This window comes from Dendropsophus ebraccatus, chromosome 10, assembly GCF_027789765.1.
Source record: "Dendropsophus ebraccatus isolate aDenEbr1 chromosome 10, aDenEbr1.pat, whole genome shotgun sequence".
Taxonomy (NCBI): Eukaryota; Metazoa; Chordata; class Amphibia; order Anura; family Hylidae; genus Dendropsophus; species Dendropsophus ebraccatus.
In genome coordinates this window covers 19563263-19576441 of record NC_091463.1, presented here as the reverse complement: position 1 = coordinate 19576441, position 13179 = coordinate 19563263, and the positions used below count along the sequence as shown (strand labels likewise).

The following is a 13179-nucleotide window of genomic DNA, read 5'->3' as shown; positions in this document are numbered from 1 at the left end:
ACTGGTGTCAGAAAGTTGTATAGATTTGAAATTTACTTATTTAAAAAAATATCCAGTCTTCCAGTGCTTATCAGCTGCTGTATGTCCCGCAGGAAATGGTGTATTCTTTCCAGTCCGACACAGTGCTCTCTGCTGCCACCTCTGTCCATGTCAGGAACTGTCCAGAGCAGTAGCAAGTCCCCATAGAAAACCTCTTCTGCTCTTCAGACAGGAGAGAATACAGCACTTCCTGTAGGACATACTGCAGCTTATAAGTACTGGAAGACTTGAGATTTTTTAATAGAAGTAAATTACAAAACTGTATAACTTTCTGGCCCCAGTGGATTTGAAAGAATTTTGCTGGAGAATAACAGGAAAGCTACACTGTTCTATGTATTTATACGGTAGTTTTGCATGACTGCTCTGAGATCCTCTTAAGGGTTTCTCAACCTGATATTGTGGCAGCCTGCAGTGACAGATGGGTATGTGGCCAGGTATTTGCTTTCTGCCCTGTTGGAGTATCAGATTGTTCACAGTCATAAGGGGAGAAGTACTGGATATAGGGCAATTGCCTAATCTACAAGTGTACAGTATATTTACAGCCCCCCCCCCCACCATGTGTTCCTTTTCCAAAGAGAATCCCCGACCACTAATGTCCCCTTTTCTCTACATTGCAAAGGTGTTTTTTTGTTCTATTGCACTTGACGTCATGTGAGAGGAATGATATCTATGATCTGCTTCTAGTCCAGTCTTGTGTAATGACGGAATAAGCAGAGGAGGAGACAAGGTGTAGTCTATAAGAAGACTTGCCCCTCACACCCCGGGATCTTGCTGAGAGATCTGAGACCAAGAAGCTATAATGTGGCTTTCCTGGTTCGCTGGGATCTTTATGGCGGCCGCCTTCTCTGGCGCTGACGATTCCTGTCCAGGTGAGTCCTTCTATATTTAGGGTGAATTCACACACTGCAGCTTTTGTCGTACACAGTCTTGTCACTGAATAGAGCTAAACAGAACTGAATAGAATGCCTTTAATACAGATTGGGCATTGGAAGAGTCAGGAGGCCACTATACACCTAGTCTCCCACTTCTGCTGAAACATGAAGCCCACATAAATTCCGTGGAGAGGGAATGCCTCATATAGGTTCACCAGAATTGAGGTCCTCTACTCCCAGAGCCCCAGAGCTCATATTATGCAGAGTGAATGTCTACTAACACTGACAGAGGTGGCAGCAAAGAGCACTGTGTTAGACTGGAAAGGATACACCACTTCCTGCAGGGCATACAGCAGCTGATACGTACTGGAAGACTTGAGATATTTTTTTTAATAGAAGTAAATGACAAATCTCTGGCACTTTCCCTGGAGTACCCCTTTAATATATTTATCCTGAATACGGAACTCAGCCCATTCTCGATGTGTTGGGTGTCCGCTGTATATTACATTGTACCCGGTAAATAACACAATCAATAACAAAGACCTCCATGCCTGCTATGTATTCTCTATTAGTACAACCTGCCACGGGTAGGCTGTATTAGGAGAGCTCCAATTAGAGAGACCAGTACAATACATAAGAGATCTACCCCAATATTATGTTCATAAAAAAACTACAGATCACTTTGCAAAAAAAGTGCTAATGTGGTGTCCAACCACTGTGATTCTTTTTTTGTTGTTTTCTTCTCATGTCTCACACACCTGTCTAAAAAGTTTTTCGTTGCTGGAGTGTTCAGAAGTTATTATATTGTTCACCACTAGATGTCAGTGTTGCATAAGTCTGAGTATTGCACAGCTGTAGTCACCTAGGGCTTCCACACTAATGTCCAGTCATACACTCTGTGCTTCTCCACCATGCCTTGTCTTCTCCATGTTTGCCCACAGAGGTGAAGGTTATAGGAATCGGAGACTCTGACAAGCTGACCATCCTCAGAGGGTGTCCGGGCTTTCCTGGATCTCCTGGACAAAAAGGCGAAGCTGGATCACCTGGAGAAAGAGGTAACACTTATGGATCTAGGTTTTTATATATTGTTACAAAAAAAATGGTAATTGTTTCCATTGACCCCTCAGTGCTCTACATGGACTATAGGACACTATGTGTCCCAGATGGACTATAGGACACATATGGTTGCCTGACCCACTGGATCATCTATTGGCTTGATGTCGCCCATCAATTGTTTGTATGGTTCCTTACAGGAGATAGAATGGTCTGTGTGGAAAGTCATCAAGGCCTCAGCTGGAGTATAGTGACCACAGGCCTAACCTGGATCCCCGGCCCTAAACAATCCTGTATTACTTATAATTGTGAGTTGTGATGCGGCAAATGTAACTAAAATCTGAATATATTTTTTTTTAGGAGAGAAGGGTCTTCAGGGCATCGCAGGAAAGCTCGGTCCTCCGGGTGTAGGGGGTAAGTGATAAAGTATCAGACTACATAAAATCTGAATATAAAGAAAGACTGTGTTACTGCAGCTCAGCTCCTATTAAAGTGAATGGGAGCTAAGGCTGCAGGGCACCAATGCTTCAATAAAGAAAACAGAGCCAATTGCTTTCGGCTCCGCTCCCAATGCACTGCAGGCATGGTACATGGAAACTGGGCGTCACTACCTGTCGATAGGCTACCAATTCCGTTTTTGTTGACAACCCCTTTAAAATTCCCCATTGTTTTGGTATGTACACACTGAGCAAATGTGGCGGAAATCCGCAATGTCAGTTCTTTGAGCGGAGAGCTACTGGAGTGGAGGCGCACACTAGATATACAGTACAGTGGGACACTGAGGCAGGCGGGATCCGCTGCAGAATTTGCTCAGTGTGAACATACCCTTACCCTGCAAAATGTTGCTGTTTATGGCAGACTGTGTTTTTCGCAGCCTCATCAGATGATGGACAGTCAGGGAATCTGCAGGGAAGGACAAATACTCCCAGCATTCATGCACTATTATCAAATGATTTCAGAATTTTTCGACCATGAAATGTGAATAGGTTCCCCCTCCCCCCCCCCCTAATGTCAGAATGAGGCCCATTGTTCTTGCTTTTTTTAGTTTTTTTCCCTCCTGAACCCTATTTAGCCCTCTAAGATTTTTAAACGTTTTTATCATGCCCCTACTTTCACATTCTTTCATCCAGATTTAGATAAAGGGGTATTCCGCTCAAACATAACTTTTGATATGTTGCTGCCAATAGTGAGACTAACAATTCCCTCCATACTTGTTATTATCTATTCAGTCTCCTACCCCCAGTTCTGAGCTGCTGCTTTCTACTTAAGACACAAAAAACTGTGTGTGAGCTTTTCTGTCCGTCCCCTCCTCCTCCTCTCCCTTCCGAGACAGCTGATGTAAACAAATCCCTTACTGGCTTTATCTGCAACATTGTAGCTTCTTTGTAATCTGAAGTCAAGTTGCTGATGAACTCGCTGTGATTAATCCTCCCTGCATTACAAAGTTGCAGATAGGGACTTGTTTACATCAGCTGTCTCTGAAGGGAGGGGAAGAAGGGGGAGACAGAGAGAAAAGCAGAAAACAGCAGCTAAGAACTGGGGGTAGAATATGTAATAACAAGTATGAAAAGAATTATTAGTCTCATCATGGGAAGCAACATATGAAAAGTTATGTTTGGGTGGAATGCCCCTTTAAGAGTACCTGTTATTTAAAATAATTTTTGACATATCATCATATATTTTGTTCCTCACTAAATAAATAACATGGACACTAGACTTAATGTGTATATATATATATATATATATATATATATATATATATATTTTTTTTTTTATTTTTTTTTTAGGTGCTCAAGGGTCCCAAGGAGAAAAGGGGCAAAAAGGTAAGTTGTCTGGTAATTCCAATACATAAGGGGCCATTTACAAAAAGTACAGAACGTGGGGCAGCCAATCAGGTAGCTCAGATATATGAAAACTGCAATCTGATTGGCTGCTGTACCAGCTTTGATAACTCTCCCCCATTATTGTACGTAGAATCTACCAGATATCAGATTTATTATTGTAAAACGCGAGTTCAGATTGAGGAGGATGGTTATTATGGAGAGTTTCTGCATCAGTTATTGTATTTGAGGCTGATGCTTCTTAGTGCTGGGTGGCCATGAGGGCCGGGGGGCGTACATTGTATATTGCAGTCTGTGGTTGTGCGCCATTATTGGGCAATATACAATGACATATGGTAAAAAAAAAAACTTGTATTTTCTTCCAAACAGGAGAAAAAGGTGACTCGGAATCTGCCTCTGTGTACGGTAAGCAGCTAACATCTATGATTTGATCATCCCTATGTAATTCTAAATCTATATTCATTTATTATGGCTTGGTAGTACTGGGAGCTCCATTTTACAAATACAGGTCTCCATATATTTTTCTTTGCCAAATTCGATGCAAATGAAAGGGGTACTCCGGCAAAAATCTTTTTCTATCAAATCAACCGGTTTCAGAAAGTTATATAGATTTATAATTTACTTCTATGTAAAAATCTCAAGTCTTCCAGTATTTGTACTTCCAGCTGCTGTATGTCCTGCAGGAAGTGATGTATTCTCTCCAGTCTGACACAGTGCTCTCTGCTGCCACCTCTGTCCATGTCAGGAACTGTCCAGAGCAGCAGCAAATCCCCATAGAAAACCTCTCCTGCTCTGGACAGTTCCTGACATGGACAGAGGTGGCAGCAGAGAGCACTGTGTCAGACTGGAAAGAATACACCACTTCCTGCAGGGCATACAGCAGATACTGTACATACTGGAAGACTTGAGATTTTTAATTAGAAGTAAATTGCACGTCTATATAACTTTCTTAAACCAGTTTATTTGAAAGAAAAAGATTTCCGCCGAAGAATCCCTTTAAGTTAGCATTGCAGGCAAGGGCACTACTACAATTCATAGGGCCCCAGCACAGAGTAAGGTGGGCTCCACCACCTAAAGCAGCATACATAGCAAGAACTAAGGTATAAATAATAGCGCCATATATCAGAGACCCTACATAGCAGTGCTGGAGAGCAGAAAGCCACCAACTTCTTATTTCCTACATAAAGGGAATATGTTACAGCTAGTTACACCACTTATTGTATTGTTGCTGGTATTACTGTTGAGCTGGTGTATACGGTATATACTCATCCTCTGTCTCTTCCTCACAGCTGCAAAAAACTGCAAGGAGTTACTGGAGCAGGGTGAGGTGCTAAGTGACTGGTACACCATATACCCAGCGGGGCAGAAGCCTCTGAGGGTCCTGTGTGACCTCCATACTGACGGGGGAGGCTGGATCGTAAGTGCTCTCCTATTCTGTATCATAATGCTGTGGACATATACAATATATAACTGTATGGCCATATGGTGTATATGTAAATATAAATGTAAATCTATTCAGGTTTTCCAGAGGCGCTGGGATGGCTCTGTGGACTTTTTCCGTGACTGGGATTCATACAAGAAGGGGTTTGGCAGCCGTCTGAATGAGTTTTGGTTGGGAAATGACAATCTCCATATGCTGACATCATCAGGTGAGGATTGTCATTAGATTTCCATCAATACTGTGTTTCTTTTTGTGTAAGGGTGGGTTCACACTACGGAATTCTCGTGGATAAACTCTGCGGAATTCCGCCGGCTGTACGTGCTCACGGACGCGCGCCTTCCCGCCGGCTCCATAGACACCATTCCATGGGCCGGCTGATTCCGCATTCCGCCGAAAGAACTGACATGTCAATTCTTTCACCGGAATGCGGAATCAGAATAGAATGGTGTCTATGTGTCTATGTTACAGGCGACGGAATTCCGCAGAGTTTATCCACGAGAATTCCGTAGTGTGAACCCACCCTAAATGGATAAAATGTATATTGTGTTACTATGTATATATACACACCATGACGGAGATTTATCAAACATGGTGTAAAGTGAAACTGGCTCAGTTGCCCCTAGCAACCAATCAGATTCCACCTTTCATTTTCTATAGAATCTGTGAGGAATGAAAAATAGAATCTGATTGGTTGCTAGGGGCAACTGAGCCAGTTTCACGTTACACCATGTTTGATAAATCTCCCCCCCATATGTAAAGGTCTTGGGCCCCAGCACCTAATCAGGTATTTTATTCATTCCCATTGCTTCAGGTGTATAGCATCTTGCCCTGACCAATGCCTCCATTGTTACAACCATCGGTAATAGAACTAGCTGTCCTATAGAGCTCCCTGATACCATTAAGGAACCGTAATAAGGGCCACTGCTGCAACAAGTCAGTTTCTGAGATTTCCTTTCCCCTGGATCTTCCAACTCAGCCACAAGGTGAAAACCATGTAAAGTTACAGGGTCACTGAGGGCTGGGGGGCATAGTACAGAAATGTCACCAACACTCAATATCTTCAGAGACCAAACCTCATCAGCCAATAAAATCAGCCCAAGAACGCCATGCTTCATGGCATGGGTTTCCATGGCTGAGCAGCTGCATGCAAGGGGTGTAACTGAAGGGGCATAAAGCCACCACCACCTTGGTCCTAGCACATGCCTATTAATAGGTTATCCCATGTGAAGGTACAGGATAGTAAAGCACATAAGCCATCATAATTGCCAGGCCTCAGCGATATAATGGCGCTGATCCCCACTCAACGATCGATTACTATGGGCTTCAGCAGCCCTTAGTAATTGAGCACAGATTACACAGATCATTGCAGTACATATGTACTGTATCGATCCCTATAAGCAATCAGTGTATGGCTCATAGGAGTCCCTTAGGGGGCTAAAAATTACAGTAAAAAAAAAAGTTTTTTTTAGTAAATAAAAACCTTCCCATAATAAAAGTTTAAATCACCCCCCTTTTCCCATTTTATAAATAAAAATACATTTATGAATTAAATAAATAAACATATTTGCTATCACCACATGCAGAGTTGCTCAAACTATTAAACTATCAGATTCCTGGTCAAAGTGCAAAGTTGCAGATTTTTGGTCACATCAGATCTAGAAAAATGTGACTCAAAAAACAATCAAAAAGTTGCATATACGCAACTGAGGTACCGATGAAGTGTACAGATCATGAAGCACCTGTGCCTTTTCTATGGCCTATGCGAGGTGCAGTACTGATAAATTCCCCCCAATGTTTAGCAGTCGTAGTCTCACTAGAATTTAGTGCTGTAATATTTATCTAACCCTTCCCGCAGGTACATGGGAAATGCGCATTGATCTTCAGGATTTTGAGAACACGAAGCATTATGCCAAGTATGCCTCCTTCCAGGTCCTGGGAGAGGATGAACACTATAAGTTATTACTTGGACCTTATACAGAAGGCAATGCAGGTAGGATCAACTGCATTAAAGCGACTCTGTACCCACAATCTGACCCCCCCAAACCGCTTGTACATTTGGATAGCTGCTTTTAATCCAAGATCTGTCCTGTCGTCCGTTCAACAGGTGATGCAGTTATTGTCCTAAAAAACTACTTTTAAACTTGCAGCCCGTGCCAAACGGGAGTATCTGTGCCCTAACTTTGCACCACCCCTACGTCCCTTCTTCCCACCCTCTTCATCGTTAGGAATGCCACTGAAACATTTTCTCCATGCTGAACATTGCAGGTCCTTAACGATCCAACCCATGTGCCGGGCTGACACAGGTGGGGAATAGGAGGCAATCTGCCTGGAGCATTCCTAATGATGAAGAGGGTGGGGGAGGGACGGAGGGGTGGTGCAAAGTTAGGGCACAGATACTCCTGTTTGGCACGGGCTGCAAGTTTAAAAGTTGTTTTTTAGGACAATAACTGCATCACCTGCCAAACGGACCCCAGGACCTCATAGTAATAAACCCCTCTGTACTCTTCCTCCATGGTAATAAGACCCTTGTGCTCCTGCACCCATAGTAATAATCCCCCCTGTGCTCCCCCACCCCTACTAATAAGCCTCCCTGTGCTCCCCCAGACAGTAATAAGCCCCTCTGTGCTCCCCCACCCATAGTAATAAGCCTAATATGCTTTGTCCACACACACACAAAAAAAAACCCTTTATACTCGCCTTGTTACGGCATACAGCAGGGGGGGGGGCTGTAGCTGCGGGCAGGCGGGCGCCAGTCTTGCCCTGTGATGGGGCAGAGGGGCACAGAAGCAGGTGATGGGGCGAGCGGCCGGGCAGTCGAGGGTGCGCGCAGCTCAGTGGAATCCAGGGGGTGCCACCAGCACCCCCTAGCTTTCGGTGCCCCATGTGGTCGCCCGGCCCACCTGCTTCTAGGAACTGCCCTGAAGGGGACTTTATATGTACTGAGGAACTGAGAAGAAGTTAGCTCACAATGTTTCATGGAGCTGATTTTGATTCTTCCAGGTGATTCGATGGAATACCACAGAAACATGCTATTTTCCACAAAGGATAAGGATTCAAACAATTGTTCCGCCATGCACAAAGGAGGTTGGTGGTACCGCAATTGCCACTATGCAAACCTAAATGGGCTCTATCTGGGCGGGCAGCATGCCTCATATGCTGATGGCATAAACTGGAGGACCGGAAAGAACTATAACTACTCATATAAGTTTTCAGAAATGAAGATCAGGCCTGTCCAGTAGAATAGTGATGGCTTGGATCCAATAATCCCCCCACATGTGGCTGTAAATAGGACTGGGCCTGAGGAAAAAGGGGGGAAGGTGGATCAGAACTATTGTCCTCACATCTAGTTATTACCCCAGTGCACTCACAGACCCTGATGTACTCATAGAACCTGATGTACTCACAGACCCTGATGTACTCACAGACCCTGATGTACTCATAGAACCTGATGTACTCATAGAACCTGATGTACTCACAGACCCTGATGTACTCACAGACCCTGATGTACTCATAGAACCTGATGTACTCATAGGACCTGATGTACTTACAGAAGCTGATGTACTCATAGAACCTGATGTACTTACAGAACCTGATGTACTTACAGAACCTGATGTATGTACAGTACCTGAAGTACTCATAGAACCTAATGTACTTACAGAACCTAATGTACTCATAGAACCTGATGTACTTATAGAACCTGATGGGCTCATAGAACCTGATGTACTTATAGAAACTGATGCGCTCATAGAACCTGATCTACTTATAGAACCTGCTGCACTTATAGAACCTGCTGTACTCATAGAACCTGCTGCACTTATAGAACCTGATGTGCTCTTAGAACCTGCTGAATTCATAGAACCTGATGTACTTATAGAACCTGTTGTATTCATAGAACCTGATGGACTCAGAACCTGATGTGCCGTGGCCCAGGGTGCTCTGTGGTGTTAAACAGCTGGTGGGCTTGGTGTTTCTTTCTGGTTCACTTGTCATGGTGGCCAGGAGTGGTGATACCCAACCCCAGACACAGGGGCATAACTACCGCCATAGCAGCTGCTTTGGTACTCGCCTCATCAGGGGGCCCAGTGGCCCAGTCCTGCAATATACTGGGCTCCCTAAGCCATCATCATTTGCAGCACCTGGTGGTTGAGCAGGCCTTTTTGCTACAAATGCTCTTTTAACTGAAAACCCTCCTGATGAGCAACCAAAAGTTTGCTATGGGGCCCAGCCATTCTAGTTAAGCCCCAGCCCTGACACACGGGCACTGCCACTTAAAAGGAGAGAACAATGTGAAGGTGCGGGTGCGGCGAAAAATAGGATAGAACCCAACGCTTAACCAAAGGTGACTTTATGAGGTAAGACTTCAGTGCAGTATAGAAGTAATAAACAATACTCTTTTTTTTTTTCCCAAATATTTTTATTAGATTTTTCAAATTTTATCTATAACAATACAGTTACATATCAAAGGAAGACATAAATAGGATACAATATAGTAAGTTTGAAAACAATTTTGCTATAAAAAACAATAGAATCTAAAGAACAAAAATGAATGCTCTACAGGATCGAAAGAAATGAAAATAAAGAATCTCTATCTTTAATATAATTAAGGAACTCTGAGTACTCCTAGGGTGCCCTTTGCCTCCGCCGTCTGATACCAAACAGTATTACAAAAGTGTTTCATAACAGCTTCCCTCTCCTCCTGCGACATAACCTTTATGAGAAAAAATTTCCATTTTTTAATGAAATTTTTTGTGGAAACATCTTTGTTGCGGATTGCATCCAGCATTTCCCAATGAAGAGTTTCTTTAAGCGAGGTTGTTAGCTCAGAAATAGTGGGAAGTGTGTCAGAGATCCAGTGGTTTAGTAAGCCTTTTAAGACTAATAACAGAGTAAGATGAATACATTTTGAGGCTATAGGTTTTTCAGAGGGCTCTCCATCCCCGGCCACCACAACATGAAAAACATAACTGAGTAGAGTTAGAGGTATGAATTCATTCCATGTATTCTGAATAAAGGTTTGTACTAATTGCCAGTATGTCTGAATTTGAGAACAAGACCAAACACAGTGTAATAAATCTGCGCTAGGTTCTTTACATTTTGGACAATATGTCAAGAAATCATCTGGCATGGTGGAGTAAGAAAAGTTAAAAGCATAAATTGCCTTATGGAGTAGCCGGAAGTGGATTTCCCTCAATTTCACACTGGGAGTGGCTGCAGTAACATATCGGATGCTATTTAGCAATTTTTGTTCCAAATTATCTGTTTGTATTTCTGCAGCCCATTTCCGAAGAAAAGGGGGAGGAGATTTGTGTAAGGAATCAACACATATCCTACGGTATATTTGTGAAAGAGATAAGGTGCGAGAAGAATTGGAGCATAGAAAATCAAAATCATTCGTTTTTTCTGCCTTCGCACAAGATTTAACTCTATTAATAGCAAAAGAACACAGTTGTTCAAATACAACCTGGTGATGGGGAGGGATATCATACATGTCTCTAAATTTTTCCCAAGATAACAACTCTCCCTTATCTGAGTCCAGTAAGTTACTTAAGTCAGTGATTTGTTTTTGTTTCCATACCATATAGTCAGGATTGATGTTACCATGTAGAAAGAGGGGATTGTCCCATAATGGGAAAAACTTAGAAAGACTAAATGGGAGTTTATACAATTTTCTTAAAGCTTTCCATGTGGCCACGGTATCAGCCATAATAACATTGTGTTTTAAATGTGAGGGTAGTTCTGAAATAGAGAAGTGAAGAAGCGAAGCCAAAGGCCAAGGAGAAGAAAGAGCAGACTCCAAGGAATAATTAGAAAAGAAAGAAGTACCGTTAATCCTGTCTCTGATGTGTCTGAAAATGGAGGCCAAATTATAGAATCTGATATTAGGTAATTGAGCACCACCTTTATGTTTGGGGAGGCTGAGAGTATCATATGCTATTCTTGGTCGTTTTGACCTCCAAATAAATTTGGTAAAGGCTGATCTGAGTCGAGAAATATCCTTATGTTTTAGTAGTAAGGGGATCATTTGTAAGGGATACAATAATTTAGCAAATGACTGAAGATTGAAGATTGAAAGGGGTAAATTTTTCCACCTATCAAGTTCTTGTTCTATTTTATGGAAGATTGGGATATAATTTAATGAGTAGAGAGAAGAAGGGGTATGTCCAATTTTAATTCCTAAATATAAAAGGTGTTGTTTTGCTATACCTATACCTTCAGGGTAAATATGGGGAGCCAAGTGTGGTATTAAGGGTAACAATTGGCTTTTAGTAATATTAATTTTAAAACCAGAAAATGAGCCAAAGTTTTTCAAGATTTTTAAAACACCAGGGATGTGTGATGTGGGATTTTCTAGGAATAATAAGGTGTCATCAGCGAAGCAAGCTATACGTACTTCTTCATTGCCTACTTGAATGCCTTTAAATTCAGGTGTGAGGAGAAGAAATCTAATTAAGGGCTCTAATGCTAAATCAAAAAGAAGGGGGGACATTGGGCAACCTTGTCTGGTTCCTTTAAGGATTGGGAAAGTGTCAGACAAGAATCCAGGTGTATGAATGCGAGCTATTGGGTTATTGTATATGGTAGAGATAAGATCTTTAAAAGGTCCTGTAATGCCGTAACGAGAGAGGGTCATATCCATCCATTCCCAGTTAAGATTATCAAATGCCTTTTCAGCGTCTAAGGCAAGCAGTCCTGGTGAATGGTTTGGATTTTCCCTCCGTCGTACTACTTCCTGTACGGTTAGAACTGTCCTAATATGAGTTATCGCTGAGCGGCCCTTTATAAAGCCAACTTGGTCAGCCATAATTTTCGTAAGAATTTTTAAATCTTGATTTATAAGAGAAATAGGCCGATATGAGGATGAAAGTTGTGGGTCTTTCCCTTGTTTATGGAGTAATCTAATATAGGCCATTTCCCCTGAAGGTAACATGCATTTATTATCTATTATATGTTGATATACTTTTTGGAGAGTTGGAACCAGATCAGTATTTAGAACTTCATAAAATTCTCCACTAAATCCATCTGGCCCTGGTGTTTTATTATTATGAAGGGAAGATATTGTTTTAGAGATATCCTCAGGAGAGATAGGGGCATTTAATGATGCCAGAGAAGATTCATCCAATTTGGGAAGATTCAGAGACTGGAGAAACTGTTGACCCGCTAAAGGATCTATAAGATCAGAAGAGTAAAGGGATCGGTAAAATTTTTGAAGAATATTAGAAATAGTTTTTGGATCAGAATGTAATAAACCATTATGATCTTTCATATTTTTATATGGGAAATAGGGCGTTTACTCTTTGCTAAGTTAGCTAATAATTTTCCTGTTTTATTACCATATTTATAAAGATGAGAAAAATAGTGATCTTTATATAAATTATTACGTTTTTCTTGAGCTAATTCAAATTCCTTTTTTGCTATACACCAAAGGGATTTATTTTGTTCAGAAGGTAAAGATAAGAAGGTAGTGTACGCATTACGAAGTTTAGTAGTAAGAGTATTGTAAGAGGTGGTCGCTTCTTTTTTACGTGCAGAGAGATGAGATTATATTGCCCCTTAGTACAGCTTTGGCAGTTTCCCAGAACAGTATAGGAGTTGTGGTATGTTGCGAATTAGTGTCGCAAAACTGTGACCACCATTTTTTAAGAAGATTTTTGAAGACTTCATCTGAAGCTAAAACTGCTGGGAATCTCCAAATAATGTCTGTTCCTTTAGGGTAAGAATCACGTAGGGTTAAAGTAATCGGAGAATGGTCAGATATAACCATATCATTTATGAAAGTCATCTAGTAGGCTCAAGGCTCCCTGTGAGACTAACATATAGTCAAGTCTGGACCAAGCCATCTGAGAATGTGAGAAAAAAGAAAATTCTCTTTCTTCAGGATGAAGATGACGCCAGGAATCCACTAGATGAGTACTAGATAACACATTTGTTAAAA

General features: G+C 41.8%; 1 protein-coding gene across 1 annotated transcript; it reads left to right on the top strand.

Annotated features, from left to right (window-relative positions):
- The first annotated feature begins 761 nt into the window (after positions 1–761).
- Positions 762–10093, top strand: LOC138766163 (ficolin-1-like). The gene is made up of 9 exons (XM_069943546.1): positions 762–908; positions 1853–1966; positions 2325–2378; positions 3752–3787; positions 4175–4210; positions 5095–5222; positions 5325–5454; positions 7102–7236; positions 8247–10093. Exons 1-9 carry the CDS (start codon positions 839–841, stop codon positions 8483–8485), a joined length of 942 nt encoding a protein of 313 aa, XP_069799647.1. The 5' UTR covers positions 762–838; the 3' UTR covers positions 8486–10093.
- The last annotated feature ends 3086 nt before the right edge of the window (positions 10094–13179 follow it).

Coding starts and splice junctions, on each gene's coding strand:
- LOC138766163 (XM_069943546.1), top strand. CDS start 839: ATGTGGCTTTCCTGGTTCGCTGGGATCTTTATGGCGGCCGCCTTCTCT. Junction 1,967..2,324: donor TGGATCACCTGGAGAAAGAG/GTAACACTTATG, acceptor ATTTTTTTTTAG/GAGAGAAGGGTCTTCAGGGC. Junction 2,379..3,751: donor CGGTCCTCCGGGTGTAGGGG/GTAAGTGATAAA, acceptor TTTTTTTTTTAG/GTGCTCAAGGGTCCCAAGGA.